The 21,603-nt window shown below is 38.0% G+C and overlaps 1 protein-coding gene and 1 pseudogene across 3 annotated transcripts in view; both read left to right on the forward strand.

Moving 5' to 3' along the window:
• LNPK (lunapark, ER junction formation factor) overlaps positions 1-21,603 on the forward strand; it is a 66,534-nt gene that overhangs the window by 38,351 nt on the left and 6,580 nt on the right. For 2 of the 3 annotated variants that reach the window (XM_075528924.1, XM_075528925.1), the window contains exons 9-12: positions 12,424-12,633; positions 16,789-16,894; positions 18,160-18,230; positions 19,187-19,357. In XM_075528924.1, coding sequence (XP_075385039.1) covers positions 12,424-12,633; positions 16,789-16,894; positions 18,160-18,230; positions 19,187-19,357 — 558 coding nt within the window. Of the gene's footprint in view, positions 1-12,423; positions 12,634-16,788; positions 16,895-18,159; positions 18,231-19,186; positions 19,358-20,814; positions 20,898-21,603 lie in introns of all 3 variants that reach the window. The other variant, XM_075528926.1, reaches the window with a different exon arrangement.
• Positions 578-1,190, forward strand: LOC142424696 (isoamyl acetate-hydrolyzing esterase 1 homolog pseudogene; annotated as a pseudogene).

A 21,603-nucleotide genomic window follows, 5' to 3' on the forward strand; every position in this document is an offset into this window, starting at 1 on the left:
ATCATGATCCCAATTCTATCTTACAAATCTGACTAGACCAGAGCATATACCCAGGTACAGATAAGAGCTGGAAACACAGGCAATCCAGGACAGATAAACCCCTCAGGACCAATAATGAGAGTTGCGATACCAGGAGGGTAAGGAGAAGATGAAGGTAGAAAGGGGGAACCGATCACAATGATCTACATATAACCTCCTACCAGGGGGATGGACAACAGAATAGTGGGTGAAGGGAGACATCAGTCAGTGTAAGGCATGAAAAAACTATATAAATTATCAAGGGTTCATGAGGGAGGGAGACTAGGGGAGGGGTAGGGGAAATGAGCAGATACCAAGGGCTCCAGTAGAAATAAATGTTTTGAAAATGATGACGGCAACAAATGTACAAATGTGCTTGACATAATGGATGTATATATGGATTGTGATAACGGTTGTATGAACCCCCAATAATATGATTTAAAAAATAGTATGGGCCGTCATGATGCTCTGAGGCTGCCGGAGCGCCCTGCTTTGGCCTCACATGTTGCTCTTTGGAGACTCCATCACCCAGAAAGTGTGCTGTTCTGAATCGTGGGTTTTCAGGCTACCCTACCAGATGGGCCAAAATCATTCTCCCGAGAATCACTGGTAAGGGGAGCGGTCTGGACCGCCTTGTAGCAGTTACGGTTTTCTTTGGCGCCAGTGACAGTGCTTTCAAAGAAATAGAATCCTAAGCTGGAGGAGGATCGGACAATCTCAAGAGCATGGTGCAGTCCCTGAAGTCTGTGGACATCCCGGAGAACAGAGTGACCCTCATCATGCCGCCGCTTCTTTGTGAGACGGCGTGGGAAAAGGAGTGCATCCTACAAGGTTGCAGATTAAATCGCCTACACGTGGTGAATCTGCCAAGGGCAGTTTACAAGCAGCTCAAGACTGCGGCACTGATGCACTTGACCTGTGGACCCTGACGCAGGAGAACAATCAGGATTTCTCTTCCTACTTATCAGATGGACATTTGTCACCAAAGGGGGATGAGTTTCTCTTCTCACACCTGTGGCCGCTGATGGAGAAGAAGCTCTCTCCCCTGCCCTTGCTTCTTCCTTACTGGCGAGATGTAACAGAAGCAAATCCTGAACTGAGTCTGCTGGGAGGCGGGGACCACTAGTCGGTCCCAGAACTGGCAGGTTAGGATGTTAGCCCCCAGGACTGCCGGTCACAAACCAGCCCCAGAGGACCAAGTGAAAAACACTTTTCCCTCTTGACTCTCTATTTGCCACCAATATTAATAAAAGCACTAGGACTTTTTTTCCCCCAGGGAAACTTAAAAAAAAAAAGAGTCTGTACACATTGTGTTTTCAACACTAGTTGCAATCTCTCCTAACACTCTTTCTGCTTCCTCCCTGAGCTCCCCATTTCCATTTATCTTTCTTTTTGGCCTCTTCCTTGCCTTCCGAGCCTTGTTTCTGGGCACATATTGCCTTGTTGATCTCTTATGCTTGATTATTGTGAGGTGTGTGTTCCTCAGGTGTGTGTTACTGTTCATTTCATACTGTGTGGCTTCAGGGTGATCTCCGGGGGTGGTGAGTTGATTCTGACTTCATAGAGTGTCTGAGCCTGTAAATTTTTCTCTGCAGGGTGACTGGTGACTTCAAACCACTCATCTGCTCATTAGCAGATCAATGCTTAACCCACCGCACCACAAAAGTTTGTTTCTGCCTATTTTCTTTGTGAGAGTGAGGCTGGGGAGGTGGTGTTGGGAATTTAAAGAGAAAGCAACATGTTGCTCTACAAGAAGGTCAGAGAAAATTAAGTATTTGTGGTAAGACTAGGGAAATATGCTCGATGACACTACGAACGCATTGCTATTGCTGCTGAGTCAGCTCCAACTTACAGCGACTACAGGACAGAGTCGAACTCCTGGACACGTTTTCTAAGCCTGTGAACTTCTACAGAAGCAGACTTTCTTGCGTAGTGACTGATGGGTTTGAAACACTGGCAGCCCACAGCTTGACCCACAAAACAAAACAAAACAAACTCACTGCCGTTGAGGCCATGCTGATTAATAGTGACATTTTAGAACTGCCCCTGTGAATTTCTGAGATTGTAACTCTTCATGGGTTTAGAAAGTCCTATCTTTCTTAGATGGCTGGTGGTTTCAAACTGCTGACCTCTCATGGATCATAGCGCAATGCATAACCACTACACCATCAGCGGGTGGTGGTGGGGGGGGGGGCGTGTTTTCCAGGTAGGTTCAGTTCCATAGGTGCAGACTTGAGTAGGCAGAGAGTTGATTTTAACCAGGATTGGGACTTTGCCTAATGAGTGAGATAAAATGATAAAGGGAGTAGGGAGTTGGAGGTATGTACAAGGCAATGATTTAACAACATTCATTATAAAATCTAAGATGATAAAGAGGAGAAAAAAGACTTGAGAGGTGAGGAATAGTTGATAGTTAGATGTGTTGGTAGTATATTAATGTGTGCAAACTGTAACCTGTTTATAGTTATTGAGTTTGGAATGGGTTTTTAGTTTTTAAAGAGTTCTAAAAATAATAAAGAATAAGACTATCAAACAGGCTACATGTAGCTTGCAAGACATAAAATATTTAGTATCTTATGTTATAGACCTATTTTGTTGACTCTTTCAATAATTATTAATTAATGAATTGTAATGCCATGGTAGCACTGTGAGTTAGGCATTGGGCTGTTAACTGCAAGGTTGGTAGTTCAAACACACCAGCTGCTTCAAGGGAAAAAGATGAGCCTGCGTGCTCCTGCAAAGATCTAAAGTATTGGGAACCCTGTTCAGGTTGGCTAGACTTGGAATCTGAAATGACTTGATGGGAGTGGATTTGTTTTGTATTTGGTTTAATACCCCATAAGAGTGAACAACTAATAGAGTAAACTGGAAAGTTAAGTGTGATTGGGATGATTTATTTGCAAGTGGTGCAGTTACTGGTAATGACCAGGATGAGGTGTAGGTTATGACCATAGTAAGTAGGGAAAATGATATTATAGGAGGATGTCACAAAATCGGAAATCGCCTAGGCCCCATTAATGGATGAATGGATAAACAAATTATGGTATATAAACAGGACTACCATGCAATGATAAGAATAATGAGCACTCTCCCACACATGCGGTTGTTGTGTTCAGTACTGTTGAGTCGTCTACACTCTTAATGACCTTCTGTGCATCAAGTGACACACTGCCTGCTGCTGTGCCATCCTCACAACACTTGCTCTTCTGTTTGAGGTCATTGTTGGAGCCACTGCATCAGCTCACCTCCTACAGCAGCGGTTCTCAACCTGTGGGTCGTAACCCCTTTGTGTGTGTGTGTGTGTGGGGGGTGTCAACGCCCCTTTCACAGGGGTCACCTGATTCATAACAGTAGCAAAATTACCATGATGAACTGGCAGTGAAAGTAATGTGATGGTTGGGGGTCATCACCAAATGAGGACTGTATGAAAGGGCCGCAGCGTTAGTGAGGTTGAGAACCACTGTCCTGGAGGGGCTTCCATTCGTTTCCTTCCCTTCTACTTAGCCAAGCATGATACCCTTTTCCAGGGGCCGGTCTCTCCTGATAATAGTCCAACATACATGAAAATAAGTCTTGCCATTCTCACTTTTAAGGAGCATTCTGGCTGTACTTCTTCCAAGACAGATGCATTTTTTTCTGGCAGTCTATGGTACTGTCAGTATATATTTTAGCACCATAGTCCAAACACATCATTTCTGGTTTGGCCTTCCCTATTCAGTGTTCAACTTTCAGATACATAAGAAGTGATTGAAAACTATCTTGACTTGGGCCAGGTGCACCCTCATCCTCAAAGTGACCTCCTTGATCTTTAATACTTAAAGATCAATCTTTAAAGAGGTTTTGTGCAACAAATTTATTCAATGCAATGAGTCATTGGATCTGTTGAGTACTGTTTCCAGGAGCACTGATTATGGATCCAAGCAAGATGAAATCCTGGACAACTTCGATCTTTTCTCCACTGATCATGATGTTACCTTTTGGTCCAATTGTGAGGATTTTGGTTTTCTTTACACTGAATTGTAATCTGTATTGAAGGCTACAATCCTTGATTTTGTCAGCAAGTGCTTCAGGTCCTCCTCACTTTCAGTAGGCAAGGTTGTGCCATCTGCATATAGCAGGTTGTTAATAAGCCTTCCTCCAGTCCTAATGCCGAATTCTTCATGTAGTCAAGTCTCTTGGATTATTTGCTCAGCATACAAATTGAACACATATGGTGGGGGATAGTAGCCTGGTGTACACTTTTCCTGATTTGAAATCATTCAGTATTCCATTGTTCTGTTTGCCCAAGTGTCTCTTGGTCCATGTACAGGTTCTGATGAGCACAATGAAATGTTCTGGAATTCCTGTTCTTTTCCATGCTATCCATAGTTCGTTATGATCCACACAGTTGTATGCATATGCATATGGTTACTCAGGTAGATAATATATGTGGTATTAAGTAGATGAATATGTTATGTATGTGGGAAGTCATACATGAATCATGCGTATAAATATATTGGTATATATTTGCATATGTATACATATATACTTGCATGTGCTGGGTAAACACACATACACATATATAAGATGAATTGCATAGGGGCACAGTTGGTGAGACCTCCTACATATTTCAAAATAATTAATGGGATTGGTTTGCTGGGTTAAGAGGCTTGGGACTCTAATGTGGGACAATAGTTCATAAATGTTCTCCATCCTAGTTTTGTAGGCAGCATCTGGAGTCTTAAAAGTTTACAAATGGCCATCCAAGATACAACTATTGGTTTGTTCTTGTCTGGAGCCAAAGACAATGAAGGAAATCAAAGGCTCAAAGAGAAAAAGGAGCTTGTCCATGGGGCTCATATAAACAATCCCCGGTCATGAACGAGATCTGTTCTTAAGTGTGTCTGTAAGTCGAATTTGTAGTTTAAGTCAGAAAAGTCACATGTGGTTCTTATTTAGTTATTCTGTCGTGCAAAAAAAGCTTGACTCCTTTTCAGTGATTAAAAGCTACACGTGCGACAAGTAAAGGTGATTGTGATGAAACATTTGTTGCTTTAATAGCAGTTCCTTTGACTGTTTCAAAGTAAGGTCAACTTTATATCGCATTAAAGGGTCTGTTGAGTCATCCTTAGGTGGGTAGATGGGTGTTCATAACCTGGGGACTGCCTTCTTGGAGGATGCCATCTGATAGTGCACAGTGAATTTTTGACTGATCTTCATGGTTTGTTTTACCTTTGTACAAAATCTGCAGTTCTTTTAATGAAGTTAGCAAAAAAAAAAAATAGTGAACTGTTATCTGGCCATGGCTAAATGTGACATTTCAGAAGAACGTTTGGTTTTAACAAATGGACTAATTACAATCTCCTATGCAAGTATGTTTTTTCCTTGTTTTAAAGTGTGCCTTGGCAAATATGAAAGGATAAAGTAGATGTCCTAAGTATTTATTTAAAAGCTATCCACAGACCTCGGTTCCCTCTGCAGGCCCTGTGTGGTGGAGGTGGTGGTCAGTGAGCTCATCTTTGAAAAAAATTTTTTTAATTTAATAAGTCATTTTTATTGGGAACTCTTACAGCTCTTATAACAATCCATACATCAATTGTATCAAGCACATTTATACATATGTTGCCATCATTTTCTAATAACCTTTCATATTTTGCTGATTTTGGAGGTGTGCATTTAGCTATGATAGTACAGAGAACAGTTTATAAAATAATTACTCCCCCTGCCCCCCTTTTTTGCTATTAAATTTGTACTATTATAGCTATCTGTTGCTTTAAGAATCCACTCTAAAATTTAGTGGCTTAAAACAGCATTCACCTATTCTGTAAATGAATTTATAGTTTGGGCAATGTTTGCTGGAAACAGTTCATCTCTGCTTTAGTTGGGATACTCAATTAGAGTTGGAGGATGCACTACTCACCTGGCTTACTCAGATGCTAGCTGTGGGTTTCTTTCTCCATGGGGTTCTCCATGGGTTGTACCTGGATTAGAAGAGTAAGCAGCCCCAGAGACAGGAAGTAGTTCTGGCAACTGGCCATAAGCTCCTGGGCAAGCAGCAGTCACAGAGTACAGGTGAACACAGATTCTTCCACTTGGTGGAGGAGAATTTAAGAACTCTGGGAGCTTATTTTGAAACTGCTGTATATCAATCCAGATATAAAAAGCATTTCTTCCCTGATGAGTTTCTCAGTGTTCATATCAAATACTACTGTCACCAGGAATCCTTTTAAATCTCTGAGTTTAATCAACCCCCCGCCCCGCCCGCCCCCCAGTACAGCAGTTCTCAACCTGTAGGGGTTGAAAGACCCTTTCACAGGGGTTGCCCGATTCATAACAGTAGCAAAATGACAGTTATGAAGTAGCAATGAAAATAATGTTATGGCTGGGGGGTCACCACAACATAAGGAACTGAATGAAAGAGTTGTGACGTGAGGAAGGTTGAGAACCACCGCTCTAGTACTGTGTTGGTTCCTTTTATGGCAGTCATTTTGCATTCAGGGTATTTAGAAGGCGTTGTCCTATCTTTGCTTGCCCACCTCTGTGTACAACTCTCAGGCCTCTTATGGCTTATCATAGTGCCTCACTTAGAGTGGTTACTTCATAAATGTGTTGAATGAAATACAAAGAAACCTTCTTTTCAGAATGCTTGAATTTTGTTAAATTGTTATAAAATAGTAGTTTACCAAATGAGATCCTGGCGAACTGCAAGTTACAGGGTTTTAAAAGTTTACAGTTTAGAGAGTTGAAAGACAATCCAGTGTAGAACTAAATCACCAAGTGAATGGGGGTGGGAGAATAAGGTTTCCCAGGCGCTCCTCTTGATGGGAGCAGACAGCCGCTCCTTGGCTCTCCAGGAGTGACTGGCAGGCTCCCATGCCCACCTTTGGCAGCTGAGCCTGCTAATCTTTGAGCCACCAGCGCTAGAACTTGGAATTCAGGGACCAGCTCTTGGAGAAAGCCTCTCTGTCCATTTGGGGAAATCCTTGTCTCAGCCTTTGTAACTTTCTACTGGAGGCATTTATCTTACTGTCATTTGTGCTTTCTTTGTGCCTAATTGTGCCTTTTTACATCTGAAAAATGATTGGGTGATTGCTTTAAGAAACACCTTACAGTGATATGGTCTCATTAATGTAATAAAGAAAAATCCATTTCCACCTGGGATTACAACTACGAATATAGGGTTTTCAACACATATTTTGGCTGTACAATTCAATTCCTAATGAAGAGCCATTGAAGTTAAAGAGCAGTAGGAGGCGTGAAACAGCAGAAGCTGAATGTAAATGAGCTAAGTGTGAGTAGGACAGAAGATGATACTGGGAATGTAGATTTTAGAATTTTTTGAAAGTAAAAAGGAAGACATGCCATATGCATTGTCTTTATTAGTTTGGTTTCTAAAGGACTCATGGAAATTCAACAGTATAGACTTGAAGAAAATAGAAATACCCCTGAAGATAAATCCCTATACTGCTCCAAACACCAACTCATAATCCCAATTAAAGAGTCTCTACATCTGCGTATGTGAACTATTGGTAGGCTTGAAGATTTTTTTTCCCTCTCTAAAATCCTAGGTTTTGAAATTTTTTTTCATATGATGTTTGGCATTGGACACAGTAGTTCAGAAAGCCAGTGACCATTACTAGGGAAAATAAGAAGATTTGCTTTGTAGTTCTGCCAACACTCTCATGTTACAGATATTTGAGACCCAGTTGTGAGTGAAAGACTTACTTTCGTCAGGTGGCATCAAGTAAGCTGAAACTCCAGGCCTCATACTATTGCCTGCTGCTCCTTCTAGCACATTCAGAAGGACAGCGAAGGCACACCCTCTACCAGGATAGGAAGCACCGGTATTTAAAAACGGAATGACTTAAGAAATGATTATTTGCATTAAGGAACATTCATATGAAGAATTATTTAATAGTAAGTTAGAGTTACAGGGTAGAGTTTTTATATGAATTATGTGTTTATACATGTAAATAAGTTCACAAATTAGGAACACATGAATCTAAATTGAGATGTGTATTTTACTATAATGATTATTTTAGAAATTCTAGACTTCTTAGCTATGATGTATTATAATCTGGAAACTTTACAGGTGTCCTACTGTGGTGGCATAGTGGTTATTCGTCGGTTGCTTATGGAAAGGTCAGCAGTTTAAAACCATCAGCTGCTCCACTGGAGAAAGACGAGGCTTTCTACTTCCTTACAGAGTTAGTCTCCGAAACCCATAAGGCCAGTTCAACTCACTCTTAAAGAGTTTGCCATAGGTTGGAATTGACTTGATCACAGTGAGTTTTTGCTACTAACCAAACAAATCCCCAAACTCACTCTCCTGGCAATCCTGTGGGGGAGGTAGAACTGTCTGTTCCGGTTTCCAAGAGTGTAAATCTTTTTACAGGAGTAGAAAGATAGCCTCATTTTCCCCCACAGAGTGGCTGGTGGTTTCAAACGTAACCCATTTCTTAAGGCCTTTTCTTGGGCTTTGGCTAAGCTACTTTGCATGATTGTCTCATTTAATCTTCCTAACAACCATAAAAGGTGACTGTTCTCATTATGAGTAAGCAGAACTGCATGTCTACTACCCAAGGGGAGCTCAAATGTAAACTTTTAAATGTAGCTCGTTTCTTTTTGTCCATTGTAATATTTTTGTCTCATTTTAATTTTATTTGCATAATTTTGAATTATAAACCATTATAGAAACATATCATCATACTCAGTGAAAGTGATTTCCATTGAATTGTAGATTGATCATTGATGAGGATGTTAAAGTAACCTCCATTTGAGAACTGACCCTTACAAAACCAATACTCCTTTAAGATGTTTTTGCCATTTTGAGATAGAATGCTTGGTAAATCTTTCTTGGGGATGATATTTTACATTTAAAATGTAGGAAATGTTGTCTGTTACCAATATGACTACTTTGTTAAATACAAAAAATGTTGTAGACTAGTTAAAAACAAAATATTTGTGAATAATATGAAAGTAGATAATTCTTAGATATTTAAATTGCGATAAGAGAATATTTCATAGTAATTTTCCAAACCTAGAATTGGCAATTTTCTGCTGGGTAATATACTGAGGATATTGTAACCTGCTTTTTCTTTGAAAACGATTAAACTTCATTATTTTCTCTCTTTTTTGACTCTTTATGTAATGTTTTCCCTGCTGCCTACATTTAAATTTAGAATTAATAATCCAAGGTTCTCTGATGGAATTCTAGACATGGTTTACTTGGTTAAGTAAGGTTATCAGCTGCTCTTTCAGTAGCACGGCGATAGTAAAGGAGTGATTACAGTAACTTTCACGGGCACTGCCCATTAATGGACCCAGGAGCGGGAAGGACGCCCTGGCAATTCTTTTGAGTTGGGTTTTAAGGTGTAGTCAGAGCAAGCGTCTCAAATCTTAGATCAAGGAGTGATAGGATAAATAGGTGTTTTTAGTAGTGTATATTAATATTTATCTGGAGGAAAATGTAATTTTTTGGTTATGCATTATTTGGAAATTAGTTAAACATGATATATATATTATTTGATGCCTTACTTTTTTTAAAGGAGAAATTAATTTAAATGATAAAATCTTTCCATGATTTCATTGATCTCAGTATGCATTGCAGCCTTTAATGGAACCATCTATCAAGGTATTCCTTGTTAATAAAAGAAAATTGTGTGACCAGCATATATTCGAACTGGCCTTTTGGGAGAACTCAAACTCTCAAGCATCAATTCCTGTGAGGTGGAGGTCAGACATGCCCCACCTTTCAACCTTCCTTACCACTTCTTACACCAACTATCCCTCCCACAGCACTCTCTTTCTCTGCTGGGTTCAGTGGTTTCCTGCGATGCTCCACCCAGAACTCACAGAACATACTTTTGTGGGCTTTCCTAGGGAAGTTATTGGTTACAGTTTAGGATCAGACATGTTCACAGGTATGTCTCTCTCTGATTCTTGGCTTCTGCTCTGGTCAGACAGTATTACAGAGCTTTTAGTGCTGCTGCTGAATGCCTAAAGGACGGTCTTGTGCCAGAAGTCTCAGCCTAAGGGTGCTTAGCTCCAGTTCCATGGCTCAGCAAACCTAGCTCCCTTGATGAAGGATGTGGAGACATCCTATTCCACAAACTAACCTCCTGCTCAAAGGCACGCAACTTTACCTGCTCCGTAGGTCAAGAAGCCTACTGTTGAGTCTTGTGGCTGGCTCTGGTTTTGTTGCCACTCCTCTGCCAATCCTTTAGTGTCACACACAGCTTTCTGTTTCTTGGATTGGGGAGGTTAGCATACAGAAACCTTGGAATCCAAAGGACATGCTCTACTCTTGGCTCTTCTGTCTTGGTGGTAGTGAGATCTGCTTCTGAGATGGCCCATTTTATATCCAGCGAGATGACAAAATTGACCAGTCGCCACATTAGCATTCTAAGTTTTTACAATCACAACCTTGTTAATGATCACTCACACCTGAATCTTATAATCCTATCAGCATCTATCCCCATCTTCTACCCTGATCCATCAGAAAAAAAGTCATTTGGTAGGAGACAATGCCTAGAAGAGCCATGTCAAGTAATTCATTGCACCACACCACACCACAGCACACCACACCACAGCACACCACACCACAGCACACCACACCACAGCACACCAGCTATACACCACACTGGCTATACACCACACCGGCTATACACCACACCGGTTATACACCACACCGGCTACACAGCACACCGGCTATACACCACACCGGCTATACACCACACCGGTTATACACCACACCGGCTACACACCACACCGGCTATACACCACACCGGCTATACACCACACCGGTTATACACCACACCGGCTACACACCACACCGGCTATACACCACACCGGCTATACACCACACCGGTTATACACCACACCGGCTACACACCACACTGGCTATACACCACACCGGCTATACACCACACCAGCTACACACCACACCAGCTATACACCACACCAGCTAATTTGCAGAGGATTAATCTAGTTAATAACTGTGGGGATGGCACAAGAATAGGCGGTGTTTTGATCTGTTGTACGGAGAGTTGCAATGAGTTGGAACTGACTCTGGCACCAAACAACCATAGTTCAGGTGAAAGTCTGAAATGTTCTGTACAAACTGCATGGCAAGTAGCAAAATATAAAGATTTATTACATAATGGGGATGTGCTTGTCATATATTGGAATGGCATGGTTAGAGGCGACAGTACGGTTCCAATTTTAGTGTATGTGCTGCCGAAGTGAACACGAGAGTCTACATTATAGACCAATGGAAAATTTACTGGTCTCTGTAATTACAGCTAAATAGTCATTTGAAATACTACTTGTCTGAAAACATTCTGTCTTCTGAAATAATAAATATTCAGGAAGTATAACAATCCATTTTTGGACATTGTCTTATTTAATATTTGTAACAGTTTTATGTGTTGAGAATACTATCCTAATTTTACAGATAAAGAAACAGAAACTTAGTGGACTCTTAAGGAAACAATCAGGTTCAAGTTCTTGGAAGTACACTAGGTTATAGTTCCAGGTAAAAATCTGAACTGAGATTTACCTTAAGAGCTATATTCTCAACCACAGTGAAATTTTCGTGAAAATCCTTTAGCTAACAAGTACAGGTTAAATTTAAAATATTTTGCTTCTGGAATAGTATAGCATTTTTCTTATTCATGCCAGTTAAGACATAATTTCTTTAGTTTTGGCCCACTGATTGGATTTGTGATAAGTTAATGGGCTACATAGAATAAAAAAGCTAAGACTTTTTTTTTTTAACTTGAGATCTTGCCAATCATTTAAGCAAGATCATAGTGGGAATGGGAAATGGTAGGTTTCAATTTTATGTTATTGAGTAGAGGTCATGAATTCTTTCTGTAAAGTGCCTGATACTGAATATAGTAAATGGCGTGGGGGGCCTTGTGGTCTTTGATGTACAGTTTCAAAAGTAGCTGTAGAGTATATGTAAATAAATAATTATGTCCCAAGAAAACTGTACAGAAAAACAGGTATCAGCCTGGATTTGTTATATTTACTGACCCCTGGTATAGGTAATCTTGTAATTTCAGGAACTAATAGATAAGGTTTATTTATGGTACAGTTGGGCATTTTTACTAATTCTGGTGAACTTTTTGTCATTTTAAGTTAGGAATATTTACTGTAAAATATATAATTAGGCAATTTATTTGATTAAATTTATTTTGAGCAGTGTTTGACATCAGTAGATAGACTTTGATCATGGCTTCTGGTAAAAACATGCAGCTCTGGAGTACCCCAATGTAGGCAGTTTTTAGCATTACATTTTAGATTTCTTGTTACAAGTCGTTTGGCCCCACAATGCCTTCGGTGCCCCCAAAACTTTAATAAATATAAGTCACTGTGGTGCTATATTGGATGCTAAATGTAATATATAATTATTCATTTCAGAGATTCGTCAGCGAACTACAGCTCAAAGAAACCTTTCCCCAGCACCAGCAACTGGGAACCAGGGTCCTCCACCAATTCCAGTGTCTCCTGGATCACCAAAGGACACTTCTGCCCCTGGTGGGCCCCCAGAAAGAACTGTCACTCCAACTGTACCATCACATGTGTTATCAAGACGTCTTGGATCCCCTGCTACTTCAGTGCCTGGAATGGGTAAACAGAGCACTTAATGTTATTTACAGTTTATATTGTTTTCTCTGGTTACCAATAAAACGAGCCATTTTCAGACAGTATGGAAATGGCATTTCATTTGAAAATAGAGCAGTTATCTGATTAAGCAGGAGTTCCATATTCAATTAGCCATAACTCTTTACAGCTGGCACCTTGTGATACTGAAACCTATTTCTTGAGCTCATTTAACTGTTATGGCTTCTTTGCTTAAATGGCAATAAAACTTTGTAGTATTCTGTAGTCAACAGTATAGCATATCTTTTTATATTCAACTTTAGAATGGCTTCAGATTTATATAAATGAGAAATAGAAGAATACCTTTTTAGAATATGTTAATGTTTTTTTGCTAAACCCTGAACATGTATTTTTAAATATGTCAATTACTTAGCATATTTCATAAAGGCTGCTTGTGCATGGTTGTGGATAATACAACTTTTGCTAAAATACAGGTTGCCAGACTGTCCTTTTTTAAAGGCATACAACATTAGTATTTTCTGATAGCTACTTTAGTATAAAATTGTGTATCATGTTAACATACTACGCCTTTTACTATCTTAATTCTGTGGATTCTTCCACTCCCCAAGTGTGGTAAATTACTAGGGGAAGTTATTATTTTGAAGTTAGCAGATTACCCTGAAATTTCCTTTTGGCGTGTGACTTGTTAACGAAAGCCTTAGCAAATGGCATTATTTTATGTAGATTTCAACTGATTGAATATGACAGTAAGTTGTCTTATTTTAGAATATTTTATTTTAATATTACTTTAGTATTTTATGACTAATATTTATTAACATAATTTATGACATTAAGGGTAAGCAGTATTAAATATAGGATAATCAGGGCTTTTATGGAATGAAACTAACTAGCAATTTAATCCAGTTTTTCATCTGTTTTTCGCTCCAGCATAAGAAAATTTACACAAATTAAGAAAGTTGACTACAATGAAATATACACAAATATTAATACTTTTTGAAGTAGTTATTTATAAAATGATTTTAAAATCAACATTGTGATGTCATTATAAGGCAGTCATAGATTTTGAGGAATTGAGAACAGTTAAATAGATAGAAATCATTCTTTCAGTATTTATCTGGTTGATTTGAGCTAATCATAGTTTGTAAATTATAGTTTCCAATTGTTTAACTAAAGAACTTTTTTTGTGTGGATAATCTATGAATTACTTGAACTTCTATATATAACTAGCTGTAAAGAAGTAAAAGCTTACCTACTGAAATATAGCAATAACAACTGTATTATTACACATGTAGAGATAGGGTTCTATAAGGAATAATGTCCTAAATTTCTGGAGCATGTAAACATACATATTTAGAAAAAGTTACTACTTAGTTTCTGTTAGAAACACAGTTTAAGTTGTACATTGCTGAAAAAGTAAATGTGCTAAGTAATTTCTTATAGAGAAGATTAATAATTCATTTTTTTCTTTATACCATATTTGGGGAAGAAAATCAATTTAATGTGTATTACCACAGGGCACCCATATGTTTGAAAATTAATAACCAGCAGGTACTTGATAATTTGCCAAGCTGTGTAAAAATGACCAGTATTCTTGCAATAATTGCTTCTGATGCTTGTATTAATTACTATTGTCTGTAGCTGCATGACTATCAAGATGTGTGATTTTAAAAGGTATTAACACACTAGGGATTTAAGATATTTTAATGAAATCTGGTGCCATATTTTATGTATCAAAGTTCTTTTACAGCCATTTTAATTTTAAATATGTAGAGGTAGAATTCTTAATCAAAAGACATGTTGAGTTAGATGCTCTCATAATCTAATTTGGCATGTCTTTTCAATTTGAAAATTTGATACTGAGGATGACACCTAATGTCTGGATTCAAATTAATTTTTTGATAACAATGACTGAATAATATCATTAGCACAAGCAAACCAATAACTTACCTGGAATAATCTTAAATATTTTTTTGATTTGTAACACGAAGAATTTGTTCTTGAATCTAAGTTTCATTTCATAAATATAATTTTGGTATCAATTACTCTTTTCTAAGTGGAATCAGCTTTTAGATTTGCGATTATGTACAATGAAAAACTTCTTAATTCCCTTTAAAAAATTAATACAAGGTTTCAAAAAGTTCATAGAAACATCTTTTAATTTTATTTTCCCCACATATTTTTTGAAACATATGTTTAATGTTTATTGAGATACATGGATTTTGAGGTTTATAGATTTAGTCATATTTCTTTTTATAAAAGATTTCTTCAAATGTTTTTTGTGTCCATATTTTGTTTTCCTTCTGGACTACAAGTATGCACATATGAGGGTATTTGAGGTTGTTCCATAGCTTGCTGATAATTTGTCTTAAAAAACTTTTTTCCTATATACACAGTCCTATTGTTTTAGCTTTAAATTCACTAATCCTTGTGGTTTTTATTTTTTGTTCTTCCTTGTATTTCACTGTTTATCCTGTGTGGGGATTTTTAATTCAAGATATTTTACAATTTGTGTCTTTTTCAATAATTTTTATATCTATAGTTAACATATTGAGTCTTCTAGATTCTCAAATATATGAAACATAGTCATAGTACATGTTTTAATGTCTATATCTACTAATTCTTTCATACATGTAATTTCTGGGTCAATTTTGACTGAGTTTTCTCTTTATCTGGGTTATATTTTTCTGTTTCCATGAATACCTGTGACTCTGAATCCAGTGCAGATACTGTGAAATTTACCTACTGCAGGATGTATATTTTTTTGAAATAGTCATAAGCTTTGATTTGAGATGCCCTTAAGTTTTATGTTTTAAGAAAAATAGTCTTTTCAGGGCTTGCTTTTAAACCTTTGCTGGGAGGCATGGGAGCAGTGTTTAAATTTGGACTATTAAGGCAAAACTGAATGCCCAGTAATTGATACTCCTACAAGATAGAGTTTTCCTCTCTGCGTGGAAGGAGCAGGTATTATTGCAGGCCCTGTGTGAGCAATGTCCCTTAAATCTTTCTGGATGGTTCTTTATCTTCAGGTAGTATCCTGGGAGGGTTGTGTTGACCAGCACTCTGCTGAATTCTCTAGGGCAGTGGTTCTCAACCTGTGGGGGTCAAATAACCCTGTCACAGAGGTCCCCTAAGACCATCGGAAAACACTTATTTTCAATGGTCTTAGGGACCTAGATACCCCTCCCCTATTGTCTCCAGGAGGGTCTGCCCACATGCAGATACGCCCACATACGAGTACCGGGGTGAAGACTGTTACCCATGCTACACCATGCTTCAAGACAAAATCTCATTTATTTGTCATTAGAAATAAATATTTCACGATATATATAATGTTTTTGTGATTCATCAGTATGCTTCAATTATGTTCAGTTTGTAACAATGAAAATACACCCTGCTTATCAGAAATTTACATTACAATTCATAACAGTAGCAAAATGACAGTGATGAAGTAGCAACGAAAATAATGTTATGGTTGGGGTCCCCACCCCATGAGGAACTGCATGAAAGGGTCGCGGGATGAGGAGAAGCTTGCGACCCACGGCTTGAGGGGAGCCCTCTGCAGTCATTGGTGTCTGTTGGGTGTGCATGGCGCCCTCCTCAGTACTCTGCCTCTGACCTTTGGATGCCCTGGTCTCCTCAAAGTCCCAGCTCTAGCTCTTCCGCTCAGCAGCACTACTGCATGTGACTCGGCCTCCCGGTGGGCTCTAGGCCATGAGCAAGAGGCAGGTATAGGGCTCATCTTACTTACATCTTGTTTTCCTACCCTGGATCCTTGATATCTGTGTCTTTAAAACTATTGCTTCATATATTTTGCCCAGTTTTTAAGTTAATCTCAGGCATGGGTATAAATCTGGCTCTGTCTATACTCTATTATGACTCAAAGGGAAAATCCTTTAATTTATTAAGCTCATAAAAGCTGAGGAGTTTCTATAATTAGTTTATATAGAATCTAACATAGTTTCATTTACTATTAGATTATGTTCTGATATTGCACATAATTATGTTTTTGTTGTACAGTATTTTTAATGAAAATTCGAACACTTTAGAGATACTAATCAGATACTATTCTTGATTTATATAAATATATGAAAAGTCATAATAAACATAGCTCTTTCTTGGTAATGGATTTACATTTTAAAGTTACGTTTATTTATTTGGCAGGTCTTCATCCTCCAGGTCCACCTTTAGCAAGACCCATTCTCCCTCGCGATCGAGGTGCCCTGGATAGAGTTGTTGAATACTTAGTTGGTGATGGTCCTCAGAACAGGTACTTTTTACTAGAATAGTAGATGAAGGAATTGGTCATGGCGTGTATGTGTGTGAGATATTCTACAATTTCTGGACTCAAAATACTTCATGGAGTATTTTGTAGCCCTTGAAAAAACATACATATTCAACTTTTTCAAGTGGGAGTTGGATAAAGTAGTCTAGAGGAAATCCACCTGGAAAAGACATTATTAACCTACTAGGTTTCACTATTTTTGTACTCCTCAAGTCTGAGGCTTTACTGGAGGTCAGTACTGGACTTGGTGATATGCAAATTTTAATAACAGTGAGGATGATTTGCATGTATTTAGCACTTGAAATTCTCAAAGTTCTTTTCTGATTATTTTATTCAATCCTTCTAACTCTAGGATGATAGGCATGATATAACTTGAGCCATTGCCTTTGTATTGACTTATAAAGAATTAATATGATAATGGAGTGGCTATCTGACAACTGTATTGGTTAGTATCGTTTGTTAGAGGGGCCAGAATTTAATGTTAGTATGTAAATTGTATGTTATTAAGAATGGGTGGAACGAAGTTGGCTTGTGTCAAGTGCTGGTAAGGACAGACACACAGCACAGAAAAAATTTATAAATTGAAAATGAAGAAGCCTTATTAAATTTAAGTGGAAAAGATATTGGAATCATGATGTGCAGAAATTAACTTTTGGACTTGTCAAACAAAATCCCATTTCTCTATGGTAAGACTTCAGTTCCGTCTTTGTTAATCTTTTTGTGACCATAGGTAGTGGGCCATCCTCCCAAGGAATAAGGAGCAGCTCTGATGGAGTGGTGGGTTGGGTGTGGGGCTGCTAACAGCTTGGCCTGCAGTGTGAATCTGCCAGCTGCCGCATGAGAGGAATGCGAGGCTGACTGCTCCTGTAACACCGGCACCACCCCGAGACCCTGTCCCACAGCGAGACTATGAGTTGGAATCAGTGGTGGGGATCTCGGGAATTTGCTTTGGAAAGCACCAAAATGTAATGTTCTGGTATCAGATATGCTTGAGCTAACTTAGTAAAGATATATTCCTTTAACTGTTACCTAGTTTATTTTTATTTGATGTATAAGTTACATTTTAAAATGAATGACCTTTGAAAAACACGTTTAAAGAGTGTAGTTTATGGTTTATTAAATAACATCTAATTTGAAATGGCATATTTAGGTATGTTAAAATATGTATTAACCATTATAGTTAAAAGTAGTTTCTTTCTTGAGTTTTGAGTACTTGTGACTGATCTGGGCATTTTTTTCTTTTTGTGTAGGTATGCCCTTATATGTCAGCAGTGTTTTTCTCACAATGGCATGGCTTTGAAGGAAGAATTTGAATACATTGGTAAGACTTACTGGGCAGTTTGATTAAAAAAAATTTCTCTTAACATTTTATCCTATGCCACTTTCCATATATCTAAATAAATTTTAGCACACAAAGCAAAGCAGAGAAGAAACTAGTGTTTTCATCATATAGCACATAACCTCTAGACAAGTTGTTCTCAAAGCTCACTGTGCTGCATCAGAATAACTTGAAGAACTTCTAATAATTATGATGCCTCTAAGTCTGGTTTAATTGATCTGGGATAGTGTCCAGGCATCGGTATTTCTCTTACTCCAAAGACAATTCTCGTTGTTAAGTGCCATTGAGTTGGTTTCAACCCATAGTGACCTTATGCACAATAGAAGGAAGCACTACTAAACTAAATGAGGGTGCCCTGGTGGCATAGTGGTCTATGCTTTGGGCTACTAACTGCGAGGTCAGTAGTTCAAACCCAGCAGCTGCTCCAAGGGAGACATAAAAGGCTTTCTACTCTTGTTAAGATTTACAGCCTTGGAAACTCACAGGGGACAGTTCTCTTTTGTTCTATAGGATTGCTAGAAGTTGGAATCAACTCAATAGCAATGAATTTGGTTTATACTAAATTAATTATGCTTCTTAAATATGATATCACATTTTTATTTTGAAATGAGTAAGGTTTAGACCTTTAAAATATGTAATAATTTTGGTGACTAGGCCCAGTTAATAATTGTTTTGCTATTAATTAACCTATGTAACGTATGCTTTTTCTGATTTAAAATTAATATTCTAATTCTAGTCATAATTAGAAAATATGTTTTAAAATTAACTTTAAGTAGAACATATGTCATAATATTAAAACAATGTGATTTTCAGAAGGAATAAATAACTTTTGAAGAGGTCTCTGACTTTTACAGCAATAATCTTAAAAGGTATCTAATTGGCTCTAGAACTTTCTTTGGTTTGTGATATGGTTTACTTTCAAAAAATTTTTTCTGCAGCTTTTCGATGTGCCTACTGTTTTTTCTTGAATCCTGCAAGGAAAACTAGACCCCAGGCTCCAAGACTTCCAGAGTTTAGTTTTGAGAAGAAGCAGTCAGTGGAAAGTGCTAGTTCAGTTGGTCCCTTGTCATCAGGAACCATGCTTCCATCAGAAAACCAGCTTGGTGAAGGTATGAATATATTCATTTAAAAATGTTGTCTTTTAATAATGTATACTGTTGTACAATAAAAACACGTTGCTTTTATTTATGTAACAATGGATCAATTGATCAGATTTTGCAGCATGCGTGTATCAGCTTTTGCTCTGATACTATAATCCCCTGTGTGATGCTAAGGATGTGTTTTGTTTTAGATTGGAGGCTATATTGTGATAAGCAGCATCAGCAACAACTAGATGAACATTGTTTACAAATCAACCTCATTGTAACTATTGGGAGATTTGAGGAGCAATGTTTTCATGAAATTTTCTTTTCAATTGATCTCGAAGCAGATTCAAAATTATGGTGCAACTACTTGGAAAACATTCTTACAAGATTTTGACAATGTATAACATTACTAAGATAGACTTATAGCTACCATTTGAATTGGTAGAAAGTCCTTGCATAGGACAGATATTCCATGGAAGCAATTTAAAGACAGACCCATTACATTGATATTGTGGGTGATGAAATGTATGCTTTTGATGTGCAAGCTACCTTATTTAAGAGAAACAGGATTTTTCTGAGTTTATGAGTTTTAGAGTTCATCTTCCAGTTGTCTTAGTACTTCTTGAAGCAGTGTGTCGTACACTCACACATTGGAAAAGGTGAGATGAAAGATCTGATGGCTATATATTAAGGCCAGGAGTTGTCAGTTATGCTAAGGCCTTGGAGCTGTTGGTTAAGCAGTTCTGCATTAGGAAGATGGCTAAAAAATCATGGTGCACAGCTTGGAGTATATAGTGTATCTATCTTGTCAATCTTCATCCCTCTCATTTCTCAGAATTATCATTTAAATATATTTCTCTTTTATAACAACATTGAATATTACAAAAATTGCTTTAACTGACAACCATGTATGTAAGTTACCGAATTCTGATATCAAAAGTTTAGTGTTAGAATTTAGTTATCGTTTAATCTTGAAGAGTTCATCTAAAATAAGTGTGTTGAATTGAGCTTGACTTTTAGCTTACTAACAAATATCAAACGAGTTTAAATACAGAGAGCCTTGACAGAGGCTTGTATCCTTCTGACACGGAACCAGTCAATGCATTTCTCTTCTCCAAGTCTGGAACTTCAACTTCAAACTTGATGCCAAGAGTTTATCTTTTGCTCGAGTCATGCTCTTGATGTCATATGCAACTATCTGCCTTGCTAAACAGCCTCTTGGAACTGAAAATTAGAGAATTTTCATGCCGAAGATGCCTAGAGGAAAGATTGAAGCCCATCCCTTTGCTTTAGAAAGCTGAAGTGAATATTTAGAAGTCAGTAGTAGTTGGGACCAAAAATTAAAATAAAACAAAAGTAACAGCCAGCATAATAAAAAAATCTTGAAAGGGATGCATCCCATGCTTTATACCTCTGCTAAAGTCGGGATGGAGAGTTAGCAAACAACACCCAGCTCTGCCTTTCCTTCTCATCTAATCTAGGAGGAGCAGTATCCCCGATGGCTCATTTTCTGTCTGAAATCTCCGGAACGAAGTCTAACAGGCTCAAACTCAACCCCACTAAGGTAATGTTCAGAGGTGGAGACAAGTTGAGTCAGGGTCTGAGAACCCTACAGTTTTGGAAACTGAAGCAGTAATTCTGTTTGATTGAAACAGCCTCTAGAGTAGTAAGTGAACCTCACATCTTCTCTTTGGATTCTTCAACATGGCTGTGGCAGCTCTTTTCTTCTTTGGCCTTCCTGAAGACGGAAACTTCTGTACTGAAGTAGTTTCAGTACTGAAACTGCAGTAGTACTTCAGTACTACGATACAGTTAGCACTTCTGAGTTGTATTCCTTTAGTAAATGGCCGGACGCACATCTGATGGACAGATGAAAGTTTTAGTGGTTTGGACTTGTGTGGCATACTCTTAGGATTAAACCTGACTATTAAGTAAGATCGCATCATCTCACTCATCTACTCTTTATGGTGACAGCCAATATAATAGGGAGCTTAGATTTCTGGTTTTAAAATCTCCAATGATTTATAAGCGCGAGGTCTTAAAAAACACTTCTTATTTTAAATTTATACTTTTTACTTAACAGCTGTAGGAACTGTAGAGAATCCATTGACAGATGGAAAAGCGGTTCACTTTCTTCCAGCTGAACTTTCTTTTCATTGAATACTTGTTGACTAATCATGACCTAATGAAAGCAACATTTAAAAAATTTCAGTCTAAGTTTTGTCTGGATTCTGGTACTTGAAGATTTTACATTTATGATGAAATACAAG

The sequence above is a fragment of the Tenrec ecaudatus genome, chromosome 13 (assembly GCF_050624435.1).
Source record: "Tenrec ecaudatus isolate mTenEca1 chromosome 13, mTenEca1.hap1, whole genome shotgun sequence".
Taxonomy (NCBI): Eukaryota; Metazoa; Chordata; class Mammalia; order Afrosoricida; family Tenrecidae; genus Tenrec; species Tenrec ecaudatus.